This window comes from Condylura cristata, unplaced genomic scaffold (assembly GCF_000260355.1).
Source record: "Condylura cristata isolate star-nosed mole 26May11 unplaced genomic scaffold, ConCri1.0 scaffold00014, whole genome shotgun sequence".
In the NCBI taxonomy this organism is placed as follows: domain Eukaryota; kingdom Metazoa; phylum Chordata; class Mammalia; order Eulipotyphla; family Talpidae; genus Condylura; species Condylura cristata.
The window spans coordinates 39088110-39113815 of record NW_004567115.1 but is presented as its reverse complement, the minus strand read 5'-3'; the positions used below and the strand labels follow the sequence as shown (position 1 = coordinate 39113815).

At 42.7% G+C, this 25706-nt stretch overlaps 1 protein-coding gene across 3 annotated transcripts in view; it reads right to left on the bottom strand.

Moving 5' to 3' along the window:
• The window catches only part of IRF2 (interferon regulatory factor 2), an 80581-nt gene that overhangs the window by 27512 nt on the left and 27363 nt on the right, over positions 1 to 25706 (bottom strand). For all 3 annotated transcript variants that reach the window (XM_004682377.1, XM_012725005.1, XM_012725006.1), the window contains exons 2-5: positions 13782 to 13874; positions 3813 to 3912; positions 2412 to 2588; positions 1774 to 1820 (exon numbers count right to left, since the gene is read on the bottom strand). In XM_004682377.1, the coding sequence (XP_004682434.1) occupies positions 1774 to 1820; positions 2412 to 2588; positions 3813 to 3912; positions 13782 to 13868 (411 nt within the window). In that variant the 5' untranslated portion in view covers positions 13869 to 13874. The remainder of the gene's footprint in view (positions 1 to 1773; positions 1821 to 2411; positions 2589 to 3812; positions 3913 to 13781; positions 13875 to 25706) is intronic.

Here is a 25706-nt window from a genome sequence, read left to right as displayed (position 1 = left end):
TGAGGACTTTATGTGGAACTTTATTTAAGGAAACCAATCTGCAGAAGTTATAATATTTAGCAGACAACTGGAAATCTGAACATTGACTGGCTACTTGAGGAATTATTGTTAATTTGCCCAGCTGCAATGATATCAGTTTTATATCAGTATAAAATGATACTGTGCTACTTTTAAAGGATGCTTATCACAGAGGTAACAGTAGCCAGAAGGGAAGGGGTCCACTGAAAGGCAGACAGAATTAAGAGTTTTAGTGGTGAACATAGGTAGTGTATACACACATGTGGATCTATAACCTATACCTGACACCTACATATGAATATAAACTAATGTTACTTCAATAAACATTTCTGGGGGGGGGGGAGTGCTTATCTGTAAAAGAGTTACATTAAAATATTTATGAAAGAAATGATGGAATGTGGAGAGTTGGCTTCTAAGTACTGAACTGAACCAGATGAAATTGCTTCTGTAAATCAAAAACAAGGGAATATCTATAATTTTTCCCTGGATGTAGGGAAGTGAGTAAAGGTACAAATGAAATAAAATTGGTCATAAGCTGATTAATGTTGAGATTTGGAATAATGGTATACAGAGTAAATTTTATTCGTTTGTCTCCTTTTTTTCTGTATATAATTTTTCTACAATAAAAAGCCAAACAAAAGTTAGACTTAGTTGTACTATTTTTAAATAACAAAATAAGTCACAAACTAAAAATAATGAAAGTGAAACTGTAAGTATCACTGCTAAAATACTCTTCCTAGAACATCTATTTTCCATGGGGGAGGTAAACAGGTCTGAAACAGTTTATCAAAGGTTTTCCCCAAACTCTAACCACCTTCCCAAGCCTAACTTTTTTTGGGTACTTTTTTCTGATTATTTTGACTAAATAACATGTTTTCCAATATTGTGCTAGCTGGACAGTTTGGGTTTTCTGTCAACAGTTATTTTACGGTAAAAGTCAGAATACTTGGCATCTCTTTCAAGTTTAGTTCTAAATAATTGTGTGGCCTTGGCCATGTGTCCCACGCCCCCATGTCACTCTTGATCCTAGTTTCTTCATCTGTAAATGGAGCAGCATCAACCTCAAGACAGTCTCTCGGCTAGTCCCTGGACCTGGGGCCGCAGGGTCTGCTCTATGCTCACCATGCTCAGTATTCATGGGATAACTGACTACTCTCTTGTCACCCAACCCACACAGAAAGATCTCACACTGTAGGGCAGTTCAGACCACAGAACCTACTGAAAACTCACATACACATACACAAACACATCCCCTACAGAATCCTCTGGACATTAGGAGGGTTGATTCGAAAGTGGAGCAAAAACCAAACTATGGTGAATCACTAACAGAGGGCTTATATAAAATCTATTCACTAATTCTAATATAAGTTTATATGATTCAACACAGATTAACATACTTACTAGCCTGCAAATATACTTAATATTAACAGACAGCTGGGAGCAGGGACTTTGCTGCAACTAAGTGGCCAGCTGGCAGGAGTCAAGGGCACCAGATGGAAGCTGGAGAGTTCAAGCTCAGTGTGAATTTGTGGCTTCATTCATAAATTGTTCGTGAAGTTGGATTAAGCAGGGATATGTATCCTTGAATTGGCAAGTAGGTGCATGCCCAAGAGGACACACAAAAAACACATAAAATACAACAGCCAAATAAGAAAGATGAAATACTTCTGAGATCATATTACTTGGTTTTATGAAACACAGTAAGAACTAATATGGTCAGGACTTGGGCCTTCTCTCTAAACAACCAAGGATTACCTTGATATGCTTAACTTTATCTTCTTTTTCTGTCTTTGGTTTCTTTCCTGTAACAATAAAAAACAATTTTGGATTAGTTCATGAAGAACACGCAGAGACACATTTCCCTGAGTTAACCTCTTTCAGAAACTCTCAGTGAATCTGTTGCTTTAATCTTACATGATCAAACTTTCAGATGTTTCTTTTCCTGCCACTGGGAACTTGACTGTCATATCTCCAGTCAGGTAATCATCACCTACAGTGGGAACAGGTGTTCTATCCTTGAAGTAACTACTGTTAAAGAAACAGAACCCCAAAGGCACTACAAGGTACACTAAGTCATCACTGTTTTAGTCAGTCACTCTCTTTATCTACCTTTCTCATTTTTTTTTAAGATTCATTTATTTATGCATACAGAGCTAGGGTACAGATCAGAGGTACAGGGGGTGAAAGGATTCACCAGAGACAGAGTGGGGAGCAGAACAGGCAGATCTACTGAATACACTGCTGACGGGAGTGGTGGGTGCGTCAGAAGAGGTCTGCTGTGCCCTGTGGGTCACCTCCCTGGCCAGGGATCGAACTTGTGCTGCAGTGGCTGCAATAACTTCATGGTGCTGTGCTTCTACCCACTGTACCATCAGAAAGGGCCCTTTATCTACCTTTCTTAGAAGGTCGTTCAGATAAGGGCAACATCCGGTACACTCTGAATGCGTTGTTTCCTTTCTTTATACTTTTATCCTTCACTTCTTCAATATCAGGCAAGGAGTTCATAGCACATCGGAAATTTGCCTTCCACGTTTTGGGATCCGGTTTATCTACTCCTGGTTGATGCTTTCCTAACAAAATAGACAAAGGGTTAAGAAAAGTGGGGGACAGTTAGCTACAGAGCAAAAATGCTTTTGGAAACAAAGGATTACTAGCCAAGTAGTACAAAGAACCTTTCAGCTCCAGGCTCTACCTGTAAGGATCAGCTTTCCTGGTTTGCCTAGGTCTGAGAAGGTTTATGGATGTGCCAATTTTTAAAATCAATTTTTCTAGGTTAAACATCAGAATATTTGGCATCTCTTTCAAGTTCAGTTCTAAGCAACTGTGTGGCAAGGTTGTGTGTCCCACGTCTTGGCGCCATTGTCATTCAACTCTCTTGAGCCCACTTTCTGCATCTGCAAATGCAGCAGCCTCAACCTTAAGATAGTCTCTCAGATGGTCCCTGGGCCTGGGACTACAGGGTCTGCTCTATGCTTAGCAAGGAAGCTTATGCTCGATTTTCATAGGGTAACTGACTACTCTCTGGCCATCCAACCTACACACAGGTAGGACAAGCTGTTACCCTCACTCTGTCAAACAGCCAGAAAGAACATTACAGTGGCCACAGACTGGACAATCAATGTAAGTGACAGCAGGTGAAAGCCACAAGCACAGTAACAGAATAATGTCTCCCTTTCCTCTGACTCTCAAGCATTAAACTCCATTGCTAAAAGTATCTCCCTGCCTAAAACCTGTTGTAAATATAGTCTTGACTTCTTTCTGGGAAGATGAATTCAACCCAAGAACAAAGAAATTCCACCTTCCGCGGTGTATGCTGGGGGAACATAATAATCCGAACACCACACTCACTTAAAGGAAACTATAGAACTAAGTTTCTTTACCACTTCTCACCACTGAAGTCAGTATCCCATGAGTCCTGAATGTGGCTAGGAATAGTGAAAAGTTTTCAGAACTAGCTTCATGAGACTATAAACCAGCAAATTTCACAAATGCAGTGGAAAACAGCAGTCAACAATAGTTAGCATTGTTTTCTGTAACTGAAATTTACTAAGAGAGTAGAACTTAAATATTCTCACCAAAAATGGGGAGGGCAGTTAAATATGAGAGATGATGAATGTGTTCATTTGAAAGGCAATTCTTTCATAATACAGACAGATACTGAATTGTCACAAGTACCCTTTATCTTACAATTTTGTCAATTATTATTTCAATTTCAAAAAAACAGACTTGTATTGCAAACAATAGCAACAAAACAATTGCACCCGCCTCTATAAAGGAGGTGGGGGTTCTAATACCTGTGTGGATCGCCCAGTTTCTAAAGAGTGGTGCATCTTTTTCCACATCCCACCCATGTCTAGCCGCATGCATCCAGGGTATCTGAAAAATCTTCTTTTCCTGAAAATACAAAAGGTCGGTTAAGAATCGCAGCAGCAAAGGAGATGGAAAAAAAAATGTACAAAATGATGTAAAAATAAGCTTTTGTAAAAAAAAAAAAATCGCAGTGGGGTTATGAGTCCCCCACTGCAGAGGGTTCTGAAGTTCTGGCTAGTAAGATTCCCCACGGAAGATCACGACAGTTAAATCTACTGGAAGTCAAACCCACTTCTCACCAGGCCCCCAGTCTTTGCCATCCAGCTGGGTGAGATTCAGAGCCAGGCCAAGTTTGCGAACAGAATATATTCCAAGGTCAAAGGTGACAATTTGGGTATGCCGATTCTTTGCTTTCATAAGACCACAGATAACTGGCCACTGATTGAAATGTCTGATGCTTATTTTTATCACTTATGTCTATCATTAAGTAATGTGAAACTCCATCTGCCTTAGGTAAATTAAAAATTAGGCAATGTTCCAAAATAACACCCACTGGGGTTGCTGCCAGGGACTCAGGGACACTGAAGGTCACTGTCACAGATATCAAGGACCTCAATCTGCTGTGAGGCCAAGAGATGCAGAAGATTTTGTCTACTATTCTGCCCCTACATGGAGATTGCTCTGCACGTGAAGTAGGGGGAAAAAAGGTATAAATTATGTGGAGATGATATTCTTTTTCGGAGAAATAGTCTTCAATGTAGATCTTCTATTAGCAGACCCTGCCTGGCTCTTAAAGCGCTAACTCAAAATTGCCTAAATCAACCCTGACAAACCACTGTTTTGGACCTTGGCCCCACAGGAAAACTACCAAGTGGGCCTGGTCCCACTGACTCTTCACACAGTACCAGCAGTTAGCAAGGTCTCGTGGTCTTCACAGGAGCTACTGAAGTTCACATGCTCTCAGTTCTGATTCTGAGCACCTATGAGCTCTGTATATGTTATTTCCATTTTATAGTTGAAGAAACTGAGGAACAGAAATTAACTTACTAAGCCAAGGTGCTTATGGTAAGAAATGTCTAACTTTACAGCTGAGGTTAAGAGATCCCACACAGTCACTTAGTCTTACCACCTAATGTCTCCCAGAGTTTAAGAGTTAAAATTTTCCTGTCTTATGGGAGATATGTTGACTTGTACTCAACAGAAATGAAAGCTCAGGAGAACTGTATTTAAAAAAAAGTAAGAAAAGACTCTCAAGGTAGCTCAGTTAAGTTTCAGGTATGGGATTCCCTGCACAACAGCCTGGGGAGGAAAGAACGTGTCAGTAGGGGTTTTCTGCCACTTTGGTCTCACAACATCAGAGAAAGAGAGACAGGACCTTACATGGACCGAAAAGGGGCTCCATGTCTCGCCACAGAAGTAATTATAAAGCCCAAACCAAAAATATTTCAGAGTACTTGAAAGTTCCCCAAAAGTGGTGAAAAGGGAAAATTCTGTTGTATTTGAAACTCAGTTAATAAAGAACTGAAAGCAAGAGACTTTTCACAAATTCTTCCTTGTTCACTTTGTACCCTCCATGTAGACAAAAGGGGTTTGGGTTAGCCATTTTCAAAGGGACAGTGATGAGTAAAAGGGTTGAGTGAATTCTTTTAGTATAGATAAATACCAGAGAGCAAATTCACTTACTGCAGTAAGAAATGAATAAAAATGGAAAGAAATGATTTCACTGAAAGAACATCTCCTGAAATGTACAACCAGGAACTAAAATCTTTATGCTAAAAGATGAAGACTATTATAGAAAGTGCTGATGTACTTTTTTTCTAGGTCAAAGGGGTTTTGACACAGTTAAAATCTATCTCACAAGAAACAAAGTTAATAAGTACAATTTTCCAAGCATTTGTTACCATGCACAAACACACACACACAACCAAGCCTTATCTCACAGAAACCATGTGAAAGGAGTGAAACCATAATGTTAATGACTGAAGCCAGCAACACCCACCATGGGTCCTGCTGTAATGAGAAAAGGACCTCAACATAACTTTCTCCAAAGAAAATAAGTGGCCAAAAAGGAAATGATTAGATGCTCATTAAGCATTAGGGAAATCAAAATTGAAAACAAGATACCATTTCACACTCACAAGGATGGAAACATAAAAAAGAAACAGAAAATAACAAGTGGTAAGGTTGTGGAGAAGCTGGAAGCCTCACAGACTACTGTGATAATACAAAATGATGTAACTCCTATGAAAAAGCTTGGTCATTCCTTCAAAAATTAAACACAATGATCACATGATCCATGGATTTCACTCCCCTTATATTTATTCAAAGACTTACAAACAGGTGTTCAAACAAAAACTTGCATAGTAATGTTTTAGCACTGCTTGCAATAGGTAGAAATAACCTAAATATCCATAAATTGATGTGGATAAAGATAATGTACTTGCATGAAATGGAATAATCTTCACTATTCAGCAATAAGAAAAAGATAAACGCATGCCATTTGCAGCAATATGGTTGGAGCTAGAAAGGATCATGCTCAGTGGAGTAAGTCAGAAGGAAAAAGAACATATCGGATGGTTTCACTTATAAAAGGAATGTAGAGGAACCAAATAAGGGAACAGGGAAAAATAATAACAATAAAAACAAAACTATAAATCAGAGACATTCTGCAGGGAAGGGGCGGGGAGAGAGATCAAGAGGAGAAGGACGAGCACCAAGCACTGTGGTGTTGGTGCAGGGGGGAGGCGGGGTGTCCGACTGGTGGTGGGATTTCTGTGGGGACTACACTTGAGAGGAGCAAGCAAATATTGTACGAAAATGAACAATGAGGTAAAATATATACAAATAAATAAATTATTAAAAAAAAAATAGGGCCCTCCCTGGTGGTGCAGCGGGTTAAAGCACAGCACAATGAAGCTAAAGCCACTTCAGCATGAGTTCAATCCCTACTTGGGAGTTGATCCACATGGTGTGGCAGACCTCTCCTCACCCGCCCGCTGCTCCCCTCAGCAGTGTACTTTGCCCATCTGTTTTGCTCCCCACTCTGTCTCTGACGAATCCTCTTACCCACCGCACCTGCGGCCTGTACCCCAGTTCTGTATGCATAAATAAATAAATATTTGGAAAAAAATAGTATTGGGCCACAAAAAGAATACATTCTACCTGAAAACTTTATGCTAAATGAGAAAACCGGACAGCAATAGGCAAAAGGGTGAAAGTGGGCCACTATCTCCCACCATACACAAAATGAACACACACACACACACATACACAAAATGAACACTAAGTAGAAGAAAACTTGGATGTAAGACATGAAACCATAAAAGGCATAGAAGAAAACATTCCTACAATATACACTTCAGTGATGTCTTAGGGACTTAACTCCAGGGGCAGGGAAAACAAAAGCAAAAATAAATAAACAATTGGGATTACAAACAATTAACATATGTCTGAATAGTGAAAGAAACTATTTTTAAAACAAAAAAACACCCTACTGAGTGGGAGAAAATAATTGCACTTAATACATCCAACAGGGAATTATTTCCTAAAAGCCATAAAGAACTCATATAACTCAATCACAAGAAAACAAATCAACCAATCAAAAAAAAAAAAAACAGAAGAGCTAAATAGACACTTCTCCAAAGAAGATGTAGAGATGGCCAACAGGCACGTGAGAAAATGCTCATGATTGCTTATCAGCAGGGAACTGCAAATCAAAACCACAATGATACCACCTCACACCTGTGAGAATGGCCGCTATCAAAAAGACCAGGTGTTGAGGGTAGACTCATCCAGCCCTGTGGAAACAGTATGGTGGTTTCTCAAAATATTGAGAATAGATAGTCCACACAGTCCAGCAATTTCAGTCCTAGGTATCACCCAAAGAATACAAAAACACTAATTTGAATGGATAAATGCACTCCTGTGTTCACTGCAGAACTATTTACAATAGTTACAAAAACACCCTCAGTGCCCAAAGACAGATGATGGATTAAGAAGCTGTGATATAAATACAATGGAACGCTAATCAGCTTTTTTGTCGAACTCTTGCTATTTGTGACAATAGGGTTAGAACCGGAAGGGATTACGCTAAATGAAATAGTGGGAAGACAAGCAATGGATGCTTTCACTCGGGTGTGGAATATAGAGGAACAAAACAAAGGAACACACAAAATTACACCAGAACAAACCCTAGAAATCTGACCACAGAATTGAGGCTACCAGAAGGGGAGGAAGGAGGTGGGAAGTAAAGGCAGGAGGAAGCCAAGTGGACTATGGTAGAGGATTATTGGTGTTTTAGTGATGGGTGTGGTATGATAATATCCATCCGCAGAGGTGTGCACTGACACCGCTAAATTGTTGTAAACTAATGTTAACTCAATTAAAAAAGATAGAAAATTGTGTGTGTGTGTGTGTGTGTGTGTCTGTAGATATGTATGTATCTGCAGAACACAATGTATTGCTAAAATAAATGACACGAAACATAAACATATTAATAAATAAAAAGAAATCAAACTGGGGCCCTCCCTGGTGGCGCAGTGGGTTAAAGCACAGCACGACTTCAGCACACGTTCGATGCCCGGCTAGGGAGGTGACCCACATGGCGGCAGACCTCTCCTAGCCTGTCCACTGCTCCCCCTCAGCAGTGTACTTTGTCAATTGGCCTGTTCTGTTCCCCACTCTGTCTCTGGTGAATCCTCTCACCGCTACTACACCTCTGAGCTGTATGGGTAAATAAATTATTCTTTAAAAAAACCATACTGGGACCCTCCCTGGTGGTGCAGCGGGTTAAAGCACAGCACTGAGAAGCTTAAGCCACTTCAGCATGAGTTCGATTCCCGCCTGCCCCGGAGGTGACCCACATGGCGCAGCAGACCCGCCCACTGCTCCCCTCAGCAGTGTACTTCATCAACCTGCCTGTTCTGCTTCCCACTGTCTCTGGTGAAGCCTCTCACCCTCCGCATCTCTGGCCTGTACCCCAGTTCTGTATGAATAAATAAATAAATCTTTAAAAAAAAAAACCATACTGAAGGATTCTGACTAGTGAACCTTCTAGTCAGAGCTTATTGTGTTCTGCAGGAAGGTCCAGGTGGTGCTCTGTGTCTGCACAGATTCTGTAGCATCAGTGTGTACCACCAGCAGGAGCCTTGAGTGCCCGATCTGCACACGGGGTGCAGTGTACGGCAGGACTACATGGACCTGAGACCACTCATGCTAACTTACAGCCCACCAAAGGAAGGAGAGATAAGCACTGCTTGAGTCGAGAAGAAGGTTTCAGATTATGTTGGGCAATTAGAACAAATGTACCTTGACCCCAAGTGGAAACTAATTCTTATCGCCTGCCCCTTCCCTCACCCGTAGTTACAAGATGTTCCGATTTAGTTTGCTATGTTTTTGTCAGGACTTTTTACCCTGTTCTGAGATGGCCTGCTAACTTCACAAACACAAGCCTGCTTTCAAAGTGACAAAGAGGGAAAGGTCTGAACTACCCATTAGCCTCTTGTGCTTGGGGAGTGGCCAGCCCCGGGTCCACACAGATCCCCAGTATCAAATAATATTATTATTTTTTTAAAGATTTTATTTTATTTGTACATACAGAACTGGGGTACAGGCCAGAGGCTCAGGGGCGGTGAGAGGCTCCACCAGAGACAGAGTGGGGAGCAGAACAGGCAGGTCGTCAAAGTACACTGCTGAGGGGAACAGCGGGCGGGTCAGGAGAGGTCTGCCGCGCCATGTGGTCACCTCTGGGGCAGGCGGGGATGGAACTCATGTGGAAGTGGCTTTAGCTTCTCAATGTAGTGCTTTAACCCGCTGCGCCACCAGGGAGGGCCTAAGAATATTATTTAATGTTCTTATCAAACATCAAATAACCTGGTGGCACAACAGGTTAAAGCAGCACTATGAAGCTATCCACAACCACTGTAGCATGAGTTCGAGTCCCAGTCAGGGAGCTGACCCACATGGCGCATCAGACCTCTCCTGACCCGCCTGCTGCTCCCCTCAGCAGTGTACTTCATCGATCTGCCTGTTCTGTTCCCCACTCTTCTCTGGTGAAACCTCTCATGTACCTACTTTGGCCCGAACCCTTGCATGCATAAATAAATAAATCTTTAAAAAAATAAAACTAGCACAGGAATCAATTGAGACAAACCATCATGTGGCTGCCTCTTGCCTTCCTCAAGAATCAAAAGCACAGGGAAACCACACACAAACACTTGGACAAATCCAGAATGACCTTTTCAAGAAGTCAGTGACAAGAAGGAAAAAAGGAGAGGGTATGTCCACAATGCAGGCAGACTTCAGACAGACCACCGAACATAACCTGTGGGTTTGGATTCTGACTGAACATCAACTGGAAGGGGACATTTTGGAAACGTTCATACCATTGTGAATATAAATAGTGCAGAAGTGATATTAAAGAATCGAAAATATTCTCGTTGAACAGACTACACTGTAAGGAAGCTGTTTTAACAGCACATGTTCTGAACATGATAAGCCCTAAGTGAATGACAAAACTTCAGACTGAGTTAAAATCGTCTTTAGTGGGCCCTCCCTGGTGGCGCAGCGGGTTAAAGCACAGCACTGAGAATCTAAAACCGCTTCCTCATGAGTTCGATCCCCGCCTGCCCCGGAGGTGACCACATGGCGTGGCAGACCTCTCCTGACCCGCCCGCTGCTCCCCTCAGCAGTGTACTTCCTAGATCTGCCTGTTCTGCTCCCCACTCTGTCTCTGGTGAAGCCTCTCACCGCCCCTGAGCCTCTACCCCAGTTCTGTGCCTCTGGCCTGTACCCCAGTTCTGTATGCACAAATAAATAAATCTTAAAAAAAAAATCGTCTTTAGTGGAAGAGATTCTGAAATGACATCAAAAGCACTCAAAATACAAACAGAGTTTCTTAGGTGAAATGCTTATGAATGAGGAAGAAAATAATACTAGGGTCTCAGTCAAATATTGACAAGGATGTAACTTAAGCTTAGCCAACACACATGAGTTACCAGAAATCTCTAAAAAGATGCCCTGTGGTGGTGAAATTCTGGAGAGAAGATGCTCCAGCCCACGCTAGGTCAACAGTGACAGTGACAGGGAGAGCAACAGCATGGCCACACAGCCACTCAGGGCAGGTCTCAGCGTAAGACCTGCCTGACCACACACCCCTGTGCCAGTGTCACACTGAGAAGCGCCATCTGCGGTGGTGACTGGCTCAGGCCCAGCTCTAGGAAGGGGCCAGATGAGACGGCAGAGGGGTCTCCTTTCCCACTCTGCAAGGAAAGCGAGCTCAAGAATCAAGAGCCAGTTGGGTGAAGCTCAGCAGGGAATGGCCACTGAGAGGGGCTCTATGTTCAGTTACACAAAGAGAAGTCCACTTCCCTCCTGGTCCACTACAGGAAAACCTGAACAAGGTAGACAGAAGGAGGAGAGTCCCCCTAAGGAAACCATGCTGAGAGCGTGTTCATTTCCTGGAGTTGTCACAACAAATTGACACAAATGGGGCTGCTTACAACTACAGAAGTTCATTTCACCCCAACTCTGGAGGCAAGAGGTCCCAAATCAAGATGGTAGCAGGACCATGATTCTTTCAAAGGCACTAACAAGAATCTTCCCTTGCCTCCTCCAGCTCCTGCGTATTCCAGGCCTTTGACTCATGGCTACCTCACTTCCGTCTCTGGCCCTTCTTTCCTGTGTATAGTCTTCCCTTCTGCCTCTTCTGTCATTGGCAGGGTCCATCTGGATAACCAGGAGTCTCATTTTGAGATCTCTGCAAAGACCTTTTCTCCAAATAGGTCATAGTTACAGATTCTGGTGGTTAGGATGTGGTGGATATATTTCAAAAAAGAAAAAGTACAACCAGCTTACTTCTCTCTTCAGAATTCAGAAACATTTGCTTTAAATTCATACTATGAGTCAACATGGGAAATATTTCTGTTCTTCCAAATGCAATCTTACTTAATCTCTCTGTGGCTCAGTTTCCTCATCTGCAAAATAGGAAAGATAATGTACCTATCTCATAGTTAGGGATTATGTGAGCTATTGCATGTATCTTGCTTAGTGTAGTAGTTGGTACTTAAATGTTAGTTATTATATTGTGATTGGTACTGTGATTATCATTACTTTACAGACTGCCCACGTGCTCTTCAACAATCCTGTCTCATCTCCCTTTCCTTGTACCTCCCTAACCAAGCCGGCCAAGCAAATTACAATCTAATTTCTTATCTGTTTCTTCAGAAGAGTTCCTCCAGGATACAAATCTAGAACATTATAGGTACAACAAGCTGAGAAAAATATATTGGAGGCCATATATTGTGTTAAGATAGGTGACAGGACACGTGCAATGAACAAATGTTTTATTTCTATTTATGTCCTACCCCCCCTTGTTCAGAAAGGACTCCTTTAGATAGGCTCAAACAGAACATCATAATATTTAAAATAACTAAAATAAATAAGTGAATGAGGGGGAAAAAAAAGAAATTATTTCAGAGCTAGCTGAAAAGAGAAAATGAAGCCAAGAGGGATATTAATGTGTTTAAAAAACAGTCAGGCTGTACCACCCTGTCCAATTGTTAGAATCAGTTCACCACTTGAGTCTAAGCTCTTGGAGCATGTGATCAATGATGATAAAACCTGACCAGGTAAATTTTCATCACAGCCTCAAAATTTAAAAAAAAAAAAAAAAAAAATGGGAAGGCAGAAGAGGAAATGGAAATCTGCCCAGAGAAGTTGCAATTACTCCTGGTGGTGGAAAAGAAACTTCTCCCTTGGGCCCTTGTAAAGAAGGCCTGATACTTTGCGGTGGGAAACACCACACTGATAAAGAGACAGGAGTCATGGAGCAGGCTACATAATGCAGGGTACTGCTCAGGAGCAAATCCTGGCCTTGTTATTGGTAAACCAGTCAGACAGCATTAGTCATATGAGGAAGCAGAAAAGGAGACGGGAAATAGAAGAAACAGGGGAAGGGGGGAACTGTACTTCTCATCTGCTGACAGCTTGGTATCACAGATCAAGCCCTGACTCCCCAGTCAGGATTTCAATCTTATCAACAAGGTGTCCACTGATCAGCTTTGGGGTCCTTCATTATACATCAGTCAGTGACCTCCCAGGAATTCCCAGTCATAGCTCTTGATACACACCCTCCCCAGAGTGATCCAGCTTTATGCTCTTAATTGATCTGAAAGGCACCTGGTAGGGTTGGGCTCCTATGACCGGGCAGTTCTGACCTTGCCACTAGGAATACAAACGGTAGGTAACAAAATGGTGACACTGATAGTCACTTTTCTAGCAGATGCCGATACCTTTTCAAGTTTCAATACATGGAAATTCAATTCATTTCTGTTCTCACCAGATGTTCTTCATTTTTATGGACAATCACATCCTGATTCACCCCTAACAGGTAGCTGAGCTGACCAAGGTCAGTATAGCAGGGGAGCACAGACTACTCTCCAGGGCACAGACCATACTTTTTCAGGACAGGTAGGTGCACAAATAGCGTTGCATGATGAAGACCCATCTTACAGGCAAAGCCGGGAGTTTTCCACACCATGAAGAATGAAAAGAAAGTCAATGTGGACCACTCCCAATAGAAAACCCTAGAGTTTCCATGTGCCCTAATCCTAAAAAGTCAAGAGAAGTAAAAAGAGTGTAGAGAAGGAAGAGAGTGAGATTCACTAGGAAAAAATACAGCAGAAAGCTCCTCAACCACAACTAAGAGCCGACAGGTGATGAAAGTCATAACTCAGGGCCCAAGGCTACGGTCTGAGATGGTGACAGAAAAGGCTTCTTGGTGTGAGATACACTGAATTCTCTCATGATCATTTTTAGCCGACTGGTGTTTGTAGTGTACTAGCACATGATTTTGACCGTGAGAATGATTTTCGTTTTGGCTAGATGCATGTGTGGCAGCCCAGTGAGCCTCTCTCCCTCAGCCTCTGGCTCCCACAGGCCCCCATCATACCTACCTTGTTAAGCCACTTGAGCCCCGGTATTGTATTGGAGTTTATCTGTTCCTCCAGCCATGGGCGCATCCGCATCCTTTCCACCGGCATGGTGCCCTTTGGCAAGAGAGAAACACATGTTAGCACCTCTGCCATCGACGTGTCTTCACCGGGAGGCCCCCACTTTCCCTCCCTCAAAAAGCACAGAGCTTATGTGCACAGGAGGACTGGGGTTGTGGGGTGCACAGAGGGCTCTGGCCAGAGCCAATACTCCCCTGCTTGAGCCTTCTGCTCTTTTTCCAGGGGGCAGAGCCCACTCACAGCTGAGAGGGCCTCACAGACACAGGAGGCCTGGACTGGCAGAAACTCAGCTCGGTAGAAGGCCAGCTCCTCATGTGACCTTGCTGTGAGGAAAATGGAGTTACTCGGGCTCTTTCTCACCTCCATCCCTGAGCCTCTATGGCCGCCACCTACAGCTTTATTTTCCTCCCAGGTTCCACTACCCACATGTGATGTCACACTGATGCAAAGTCACTTGGGAGCATGAGCACAGGACACAGCACCTATGATACGTTCAACCTGTGTGCAAGGTGTGCCGACATATAAATACAGACACCAGGAGACAGAAGCAAAAAGCCAGAGGCAGAACACAGAGGTGTGAAGGGGGCTGGGAGGCTTGGGTGGCTCTGCCTGTGTGTACCCAGCTACCTGCTTTAACATCAAGTCCTGTCAGGTCTACTGACTCCAAAATTCTTTTCTGTTTGCCCAAATCAACAATGAATCTATCTGGTCTGGGATGGCTGCACGACACTTCCCCCCGAGCCCAGCTATGTTGACAGTGGACACCTTTCCTATGTCAGGTGTCCCAGAGGAACAGGGTTTTACAATACCTTTGGAAATTATCCCCAAGGTGGGCAGGGCAAAAGAGCAGTTGTGGGCCAGTTACTGTCACCATTTCAATCCTGTAGATTATATGAGTTCCACAAATGCTTTGAACCCCAATACTGACACTTAAACCTCTAACAGAGTCCATTCACTTGGCTCCAGGGTCTTTTCCTAGACAGCCACTGTTTCCTGACTCATCCCGTTCACTCTCTCAGCTCATCACCATCTCCCTCTGGCTTCAGTTTTGTAGATCAATACAACCTCTTACTCCCTTAAGGACCTTTTTTCAATTAAAAAGGAAAAAAAAATCTTCCCCTCTGATCTGATTTCACCCTTCCTTTCCTGGAACCTACTTTCCCTGTAAAGTGGTTCCATGGTCTGACCACCTTTCCCTTAGCAGGTCAGGTGCCTCTCCCTCTTTCTGGAGACATTTCTAGGTAGGTCTTTCCGTTGGCCACCCAAATCTATCCAGGATGGAATGACTAACAAAGTGCTGTCTACTTTGTTCACCCTATTTACATGGAAATTTAAATTTAACACAAATTCAAAGGCAATGCCGTGGCGACTTATGCCGATTCAAGTTTCTATTCTATAGGATTTCACGGGTAGTGTTACATAACTCCCTTTTCAACCCTTAGCTGTCTATTCTTTCTTTAACTCGCTTCCTCCTCCAAAACATGAACTCCGAGAATTCTATTCAGATGAATTTGGACTGAGATGAAAAAATAAAATCAGTAACTCTCTCCTAGCTCACCTCCACACCCAGCCGCCAGCTCATGCCAGAGCAGAAGCATCATCACGTGAACTACATGGGATCACACTTCTCTGCCTTGAAGCTGCCTACTTTCCTTGTACACCTCCCAGCTCTGACCCATTCACTGTGACAGACCCTTCTGTGCCTTGCTTGTAACGACCCCTCTGTGCCTTGCTCGTAACAAGCCCTCGGCTCCTCTTTCCCGGCCTTGCCAATCCCTACCCATCCTCCAAGACTCAGCTTCCACCGCCCTGCTCTACCCATAGTCCCAGACCACTCCAGCCTGAAGGAACCCCTCTTCAACCCCTACTGACTTCCACTCCCACAACTCATCACTGACTTTACACTGCTCATATTAAACCTCATAAGCAAACCCTGCAATAAACTTTTTAGGTGAGCGCACTCTCGCTTCCTAACCAAAGTTCCTAGAGACTAGGAACTCCACCTCTAATGAGCCCTTTATAACCCTATAAAATCAAAATCAACATCTCCACAGAGGAGTGAAGACCTTGAGTCATCTAATACACATATCACAGGTAAGGGTCAACTTTTTACGCTCTATTTAGAGTGAAATTTCCTGGGTCTTATTGGTGACTTATAATGTCCCCCAAGAGAGTTCTGCCTGGAATGTGGCTTGGGGCCCTCAGCTACAAGGTGGTAACATGCCTTATGAAGACAAGATGTACGGGAGTTAAGCTTCCTTCAGGCATGAGTGACCCTATTGTGGGGTGTGAGCTTAATGATAATAAATTAACAAATGTTTCAAGTACAGATGTTTAAAGAACACACGCATAAAACAAATTATATATTGATCCGTTGATGAAAATGTGACTGGAAGCTCATAGGAACATACTGTTCTTATTAGACATGGGAAATCTGGGTAGGGAGACATGGACGAAACACCACGTGAAGACCCAGATGCAGAGTGAAGGCCCAGATGTGGAGTGACAACAGCACGTAACGACAGAGGCAGAGGCTGGAATGTGCTGCCAGATGGAGAAGCCTCAAGCCACTAGAGGTGGAAGAGGCAGGAGCGGATGCTCCATAGAAGCCCTGGAGAACAGCCCTACAAACACCTCACCGTTGGGCTCTCTAGCCTCCAAAACTGAGCAAACAAACGTCTACTGTTTAAACCATGCGATTTGTGGTTCCTATAGCAGCCAATGCCCCCAAATAGGTTGCTATACAGTGGAATATTACTCAGAAATCAAAAAGATAAACTCATGCCATCTGCAGCAATATGGATGAAGTTGGGAGGAATTATGCTCAATGAAGTAAGCCAGAAGGAAAAAGAAAAGTGGTGGATGGTTTCACTAATAGGAGGAACATAGGGGAAACAAGGGATCAGGAGATAAAAATAATAACAATTAAAAAATTAACAGGCAAATATAAATCAGAGACATTCTGCAGGGGAGGGAGGGAGAGGGGTCAAAACAGGGGGGGAAAGAGCACAAGGGACTATGGTGATGGTTCATGGGTGAATGGGTGGTGGGAATTTTGCGCAGACTACCCCTGAACGAGGAAGCATGCATTGTACAAAAAGGGAAAATGATGTAAAACACATATATAAATAGACAAACTATTAAAAAAAAAAAAGATATTCTAAGAACAGGTGACAGGGAGAAGGAAGTTGTCCTTTGGAACAAAGATGTGGGTCAAAATCAAGGTTCTGGGGCAGCAGGGCCAGTTGCTGGAAGGCAATCAGCACCAGGGAGTATGCCAGAAGGGCTGACCGGGAAAACCATACAAGAATTTGGATCTCTATCCAAAGACCAAAGAGAAAAGTGGAAATTTATGTGATGAGTGATCTGACAAGTTTTGTTAATAGTAAGCAAACTAAGAGTTGATTATGAAACCTAGACCAGAGCTTCACCAACTCTTGTGCATGCAAACCTGGATTCTGTGGGTCGACCCGAGCCCTGTGATCTGTATTTCCAAGAAGCTCCGAGGTCCATGGACACTCTCTGAAGAGCAAACTTCTAGACAAATGTTTGTGTTTTAAGTGTAAGTCACCTGGCTTCTCTCTGACTCCTTGCCAAGTCTGCTGATTTTGGCAGACAGTGCTGCTCCATTAGTTGAACTTCACTGCCTCCTTTCTCTGTTGGTTCATCCCTTATTTATCTACTGTCTTTTAAATATCTACCGCTCAATCAAACCAATGTGTCTCCTACCTAACCAAGCTACATGGAAGTCACACATATAAAAACTTCTCTAAATCGTTAGTCACCACTACCATTAAGTATATGGCAATTTTTAGGAAAAGAAAAGTTAGCAAGTACCAGAGTGGAGGAAATTCTTTTATAGAAGGGTTTACTTTCTTCGGGTGTTTTAAAAAATTGAAGTGACAGTGGTTTACAGTGTTGTATAAGTCTCAGGTGTACAGTTTCACATTCACCCATCTATATATACCACATCACAACCACCAGTTCCACTCACAACATCTGACCAAGCCCCTCTACCTTTTCCACTCATCGAGCCCCAGCTCCTCCACTGCTAACTGGCCTTCTGTGGTCATAATCTTAGGGTCTGTTTTGTTTTATTTGTTCACTTGCTTTCTTTATATTCTACATGTAAGTAAAATCATAGTGTTTGTATTTTTGCTTCCGAATTATTTCACTTAGCATAAGTCCCTCAAAATCCATCCACGTTGTCACAAGTGGCAACCAGTGCTTCACCAAGTTGCACGTGCATGCAAACCTCGATTCAGTGGGTCAACCTGAGCCCTGTGATTTATATTTCCAAGAAGCTCCGAGGCCCATGGACACACTCTTTTTATATCTATGCAGTATTCCACTGTGTTCTTGTACACATCTTCTTTATCCATTCATCCATCAAGGGGAACTTAAGTTGGTTTCATATCTTGGCTATTGTAAATAATGCTTCAATGAACATAGTGGTAAATCTACCTTTTTGAATTAATGTTTTTATTATTTTTTTTTAATAGTTAGGCCATCCCTAGTGATACCCAAGAAGGGCTTTAATAATAGCACTCCTTTTTCTGACTTGACTTTGTAACTAGCCCCACACAGGTAATGAATTACCAGTGGTCCTGTGATATGTCACAGGAGAAAACTGCATTGAACATGGATTTCTCACACTATCAGAGGTTCAGTATACATCCTCCCTTCTGTGAAAGAAAGCAAAGGTGGAATTCTATATCAGTACCAGAAACTGATCATTTGGTTTGAACCTAAAAATAAATTATATTTCCAAAGATTTAAAGGTTGGGATATCACAGATAGAGGACTGAGCAACAAAAGATGCTGGCTTGGCATGTATTTTCTAGCTTCCCTCAGGGAAATTCAAATTGATAGATTGAGCTACCTTCTGAATGGCAAGTTTCCCATGTTTGTTAACACCCAGGTCTCATGAAACTTGAACAGAGTTGATGTAGACATGGAAGTGGTGAAGGTGCTATTTTTGCCAAGAAAATAAAAACATAGCAGAAACCAGGACACTTGTGTTCCAGTCCCAGCTTTGCCATTACTAACGTGTGACCCTGAAAAAGTCACGTGACCTCCCAGGATTAGAGTTTTATCATACAGCAAACCAAGAAGTTCCAAAAGAATAATTTCTGAGTTTATCTATGATTCTAGGAATCCTTCTGAAACAGGAATGATCATAATCTGACTTAACATTTTTGGTAAGCTACTATTCTTTTACAGTGGGTTTTGTTTAAAAGCAAAATGCTAACATTTTATAGTTCTATAAACCTAAAATACAAAGCATCTACCCTTGCGCCTGACAAAAGGTATTTTTGTAAAATCACCTATCATTATACTTTGAGATTTGGAGTTGGGATTGTCTTTAAAGCCATGGCATGGGGCCACAAATCAATTCAGTACAGGGCAGGTATGGAATATTACAGAGGCCAGCCCTGCTGCCTACAGCATGCAAGTTGCCCACTGTGATTCATATGATGTGAATATTCCTATGTCTTAGTCCTACAACTGTCAATTGACAGTGATCTTGAATTTAACCTAAATAACTAAGATTTAGGTCTTTGTTGTGGAATAGTAATAGTGATGGCTGCTAGCTACTGAGTACTTATTATATGTCAGGCATTAAAAACCAGTATTTTGTATGGGTTGTTCATAACCATAGGAGTTGGGAACCATATTAGTCCATCTTATAAACTACATTACAGATGACGGGATATATAGGAGAACTGCTCAAAGGCAGTCTGCTACTTAGCAAGGGGGTTAGGTCTGTCTGAAATGTCCTGACTCAAAAACCCTAACATGTGCTTTCATATTACTTTAGAAAATACTCTACTATGAAGATGTTTTTCTTCTACTTCCACACCTCTATGAGGGTCTTTTAACTCCTTTACCTACTAAATCCCAACTCCTCTTGGTTCTGCATCCCATGTTAATCTTCCTAAAATACCACTTTCATCATGTTAATGTTTTGTTCTAGAACATTTTAAATTCCCCAGCTGGATTTGAGATAATAAAATCCTTGGCTGAGAAGGGATACGTCTGGTAATTGCACAACAGGTAATTGAGACCTAACTTCATGGTGAGTAACTTAAGAAATCTACACAAAATATCTTTTAAAAACATGTTTCAAAGCATCAAAGAGCAAATAAAGAAATAAAGAACAATGAGGGCAAGAGAACGTATGAAGCAAAAACAATATTTGAAGAGTCAATGACCAGTTATCTTCCGATCACAAATGTCATCATCACTAGAAACTCAAACATAAATAAAAATGAAACCACAATCAGGAAAACTCTAATACACTTGCTGAGAAATAAAAATATAGAAATAATCTTTGAGGAAAAAAATACTCTTTACTTTTGAAAACCAAAAGCACAAAACTTCAGAGGATTTGCAGCATCTATTCGATGGAAACAATGGAAGACAGAGGACAATGGAAAGTATCAAGAGAAAAACCCACTATTTTAAAGTTTAATATACAACACGTTTTTCTTTCAGGAATGAAGAATCTTCACAGGCATCTTCACTCTGACAAAAACCTAGAGAATTTTCCAATAGCCCCCACAGCTCATCAGTTCCCAGTGACCGAATCATAACACGTAGGTTGACAGAAAAGAATGAAGGCAAAGTATAGGAGTTAAAGTGCTCAGACTAAGAACAGTACTTAGGTTTGAGTGTGTACTGCAGTTGACCACAGCAGTGACCAGACCCATTTCTTCTGTAGCTACATCATTTGTTTTAAAAGGTGGGTGAGGGCTCATATCACCTGATGGCCCTTCATACAAAGTCATGTGCCCACCCCTCCTTCAACCTATAGAAAAGTCACCCTTCCAACATAGGTGAGCTTCTATCTGTCTTCATCCAATAACTCTCCTCTCATAAATCCAACTAACCACTAGACCTCTTGCCTCATGGACTGTCAGCAAGATCCAGTCATCCAAAGTATCAGCAACTATTTATTAAACACATTATTACAAAGGACTATGCTAAGTATATGGCGAATTCAGAGATGTGTAAGAAATGATTACTACCCTCTGGAATTAATAAGTTAACTGAGAATATGAGTTCTAAATCACATAAAGCTAACTAATAATACTATAATTATAATAATAAAAGGCTGCAATAGAGATCACAAGGCAGTTTGGGATTAATTGCCAACTAAGTGAACTAGTTCATGAGGAATGCATAAATCATTACTAAGAGAAGGTTTGCAAGGAAGTGCTTATAAGAGGGAGAGGCATTGCCTAGGCACGAAGAAGGTGGCAGTCAAGCCAGTCAAGACAAAAAGTTGGGGTAAATGGCCAGTGTAGAACAGGGAAGATGTGTTTGTTGATGTGGAGCAACTGACTCACATGCCAACATAGGTAAAGCTTTGTGACAGTCACTAACCACAGGAGAAGCACATCCCGGATATTTTACATACAGTCATCCTTCCCAAAACGCAAGTTCCCAGTACATGACATTTACTCTCCTCCCACTTATCCATGTGCCGTTTCAGCAAGAATTTCTACTCAAAGCTCTTTGAGCTGAAAGGAAACTGGAGTGAAAATTTCAAAATCCTTATCATCATTATCCCCATCACTATCGTTCAAGTGCTAACTAGGCATCAGACACTATTCCAGGTGCTTTTCATGCATATTTCATTTAACCTTCAAGCATACCTGATACTAGACCTGAGGTATAGTATCTTATCTCCCTTTTACAGATGCGGCAATGAACTTACGACTAAGCTGCAGAGCTATTCAGTGACCAAGCTAGGATTCAAATCTAGATGCACCTGACTTCAAAGATTATACCAGAAACCCCTAGGCCATGTTTTTCAAACCTCTGGTAGAAATCCTTTAAAGGACATTAAGTCAAAGTATTTGATTAAAGATCAGCATTACTGGCTTGAGTGTAATTCTAAATTACACTCAAATTAACTGTAATTTTAATGTACAAAAATATACAACAGCACAAAACTCTTACTTGAGAGTGCCCCAAATAAGAACAAGCATTGTTTCATCAAACTTTTATTTCCTTTGTGGTTTTTCATTTGGCACCAATTATAGGAAAATTACTACAGAAAAGATTCAGAAATGTACCAGCGTCACACTAGTGTGCATGTGAGTCAATCAGTCCAGATTCTGAAAGCTCAGTGAAGAGATCAAGAGTGACAGACTTTCATCTTACTCTTTGAGTTCCTGCAACCAAATGTGACTGAAGTTTGCAAATTCAAATATATGATGAACCGTGGGGACAAAGTGAAGTGGTAGATCTATTTCCTGTCTCCCTCCCGAATGTCTTCAAAGATTAGTCTTTAAAAAAAATAAACTAGATTAGTAACTTTTTTTCATACCCTCCACCAATTTCTCCCATGCCCCCCCCCAACTGTGGCAGCAGCCAATCTGTTCTGTGTACGCATTTTCATTTTGTTTGTTTTTTAGATTCTACATATAAGAGAGATCAAATGGTGTCTATTTTTTTCTGACTTATTTTACTTAACATACTAATGCCCCTGCGGTCTATCCATGTCAGAAGTGGCAAAACTGCACTCTCTTTGTTTGTTTGTTTATAATGTCTATTTTGGCATCATTTTGTGCCTTTTTTCCATCTCAGTTGTAGTCCCTGTGGGCTTCCCATCACCAAATCACCCGTGTGCCATCACCATAGTTCAGTGCACTCCCCTTCTCACTCCATTTTTTATCTCATTCCCCACTCCACTGCCGTAAAATGTCTCTGGTATATAGTTTTTCATTATTATTCTTCCCCCCCCCCCACCCCTTGTCCTTTATGTTCTTGCTATGAGTGAATCCATCCGGTATTTTTCTTTTTCTTTCTGGCTTATTTCACTAAGCATGATCCCTTCCAGCTCCATCCATGTTGCTGCAAAAGGCATGAGTTTATCTTTTTTGATTGCTGAGAAAACTGCACTCTTTTATGACTGAATAATATTCCTCTTTTCTGTGCCCATGTAAGCACGCAAGCATGACAACTTCTTCATTCACCCGTGCCTTGAGTACGTATCTTGGCTACTGTAAATAATGCTGCTATGAGTTCACTACTTCAAACAGTAACTTCACATATATCTTACACTGTCTTACAGTTTCCATTTTATGTGCTTTACTCCATGGAGACAAACGTCCCCTTGAATTAGAAACCTATGTTAACACTGCTACACAGGTTCAAATGTAGAACTCAATAGTCTTGTACTGTGCACCCAGCAGGTAGTCAGCAGCATAGAGCTGCCCCAACCAGCTGGGCCTATCAGCAGAGTGTGCACCCACCGCAAGTGGCTGCTGAACACCTGATATGTAGCTAGTGTGAATGAAGAACCATTTGTCACTAGACAAACATAGCCATGAAGGCTGGTTCTAGTCCTTCCAAATCTCAGCCAGTGTTCAGGAGCCTGGGAGAAACACAATCTCTGCAAGGGAAAATCTATAGCTGGCAGGATCCACTACTGTGGAAACTTGTATTTTGAGAAAATGGCTGAGTTTTAAAAGACCTGAGCCATGCTTTGCAAGCTCTATCACCCTTTGGATGACAACCAATTGGTAAGCTGGGGACTAGGGGGTTCTTCCATGAGTCACCCTAATCCCCATCTAGGTCTGTAAACTCTGGGATTACCATCAGCAGGCAGATACAAAGTGCTGTGTCCCACACAATATGGCACTATTAATGACAGCCAACAAGGATTAAGTGCTCAAAGGCATTAGGGAAGTCCTAAGCCTCTTATGATTACAAGTATACTTGATTTACAACAGCCTGCAAGGTGGGTGCTATTAAAGTCCCTATTTTATAGAGGAAGAAACTAAGGCTTCTAATATGAGATCAGTCATGGAGGTACTGAGTAGCGGAGCCCCAACATAAACAGTCTAGGGTCCTGACTAAGTCTTTGGGCTATGAGCTCAAACTGGGGTGCACATAAAGAAAGGCACAGATGCTCCCAGCCTGATAGGAGCCCGTGGGACCCCCACACCTGGCCATCACTGTTGGGCCCAATAGAAAGCAGCTCCCCTCCTCTTTCCCTGCCCTCAGGAATTCCCACTTCCTGCCCCTTTAGGACCTTGGAACTCCTGGAATCAGCAGGTGTGCTGTTCTCTAGCCAGGGATTTATTTTGGTGATCTCTAGAGAAAAACTACTCCCTCCTACCCCGCCCCCAATAATAGCTTTCCACTCTCCGCCCCATCACCTTCAGGCCTCCTTTGAGAAGCACCCGGAAGAGCAAGCGGGCTCCTTTCAGTTCCCACCCCTCAGGGCTTCCTCCAATGGTTTCCTTTGGTTTCTGTCTCTGCCCTAAAAGAGAGGCCCAGATCCAGAGCCCGACCACCTGGATCCCAGAGGGTTGTTTTAGAGCAGGGAAGGAAGAAAGTGCAAAGCGGCCACAAGCGCACTTTTCAGGGGCGGAGGTGAGCGCCCACCCCCTAACTCCCCAATCCCCACCACCACCCTCCAGCCCCCAGGCCCCCAGCCCCCCTGCGGAGAGGTGTGGCTCCTCCACCTCAGCACTCAGGGACACCAGCATTGGCGACCCTCTGCGTGCTCAGTGCTTCGATTCTCTGTCGGGTCCACCCACTGAGGGGCCTATGAGCCACGTTGCTGCCCCCTCATCGTTTTAGCATCAGGACCTCTAAGGACTGCCCATCCCCCAAGCTGACAAACTCAGCTGGACCCCCTCAAATCCACAGCACCCAGCCTGCCGTGTGCCCCTCGCTTATCCCGCAGAGCTAAAAGCCTACTTTTCAACTGACCCTCCCAGCTGACCCTCCCAAAAAGCTTTCCCTGCCCAGTCCAGACGCAGCCATTGCGTTATTGGCTCTGACCATGCTGACAGCCCCATTGACAGTCTTATCTTTCCTGGCTCTTTGCTGCCTTGATGTGGAAGTTCCTAGAGAGCGATTATGATCTTACGGGGCCTAGCGCAGTCCTTATTTATCATGAGTGGGAGGGTGGCCGCGACACAGAATGTCACTCAAGAAGACGTTGGGCCATTCAGTGACCCTGGCACAGGGTGGGACACTGAGCCTCAGTGGCGTCTGTGGCCAGCCACAACTGGGCAATTGTGTGGCCAGCGCTGCTTCTGCCTCACAGGCCTTAGGAGACTAGGGCTGGGGAGGTATGGCCGTCAATGGGAGCCACCTGTGAGTCCCCTGAAAACTCAGAAATCCCTCAGTCTCCACCACTCTCTCCGCAATTGTGGGAGCTACCCAGGTTCGAGATGTCTCCAGCACCATCTATGGCCAATCTCTAGAAAACTGCTTAGGGAACCAAATGCTGAGGGTAACAGAACCAAATACCCTATGCCTCCATTTTCTCATCTGTAAGATGGGAACAGCTTCCTCATCAGGGTTTGCCATAGGACTAAATACCCAGTGCCCAGCCTAGCAGTTGAACAATAGTGGGTATTTCATAAGTGACTGTTTCCAAAAACACATGGTCAAGGACATCAATGAAGTATGATTTATAACCATGAAAAGAATTTAAATTGACCCAAACGCCAAATAATAAGGCAGAAGACGATTAAATAAAATGTGCTAGCTAGGCTCCAATAAAGAGACATCGTGACTATAGATAAATATTTGATGTATATAGGAAAATGCTCAGAAGACATGCATTAGGAGAGTGAAAATACATAATTCTATATTCTAGTGTGTGTGTATATAGTGTGTGAAGAACATACAAGTTGTGACAGCTCAGAATATAACACAAGTTAAGTGAAGAAAAGAACAAAAGAGGGAGAGGGAGAGTTTTTCAACCACCAGGACAGGAACTTGAGGTCACGCGGGCCGTGGACGGCTCACCCTGGCCGCCATGTCCAAATAGTGACACAGTTCTCCCCCTGGGGACGCTGGTGGCAGTCAGGGCCCACTCGGAGCTCCAGAGGC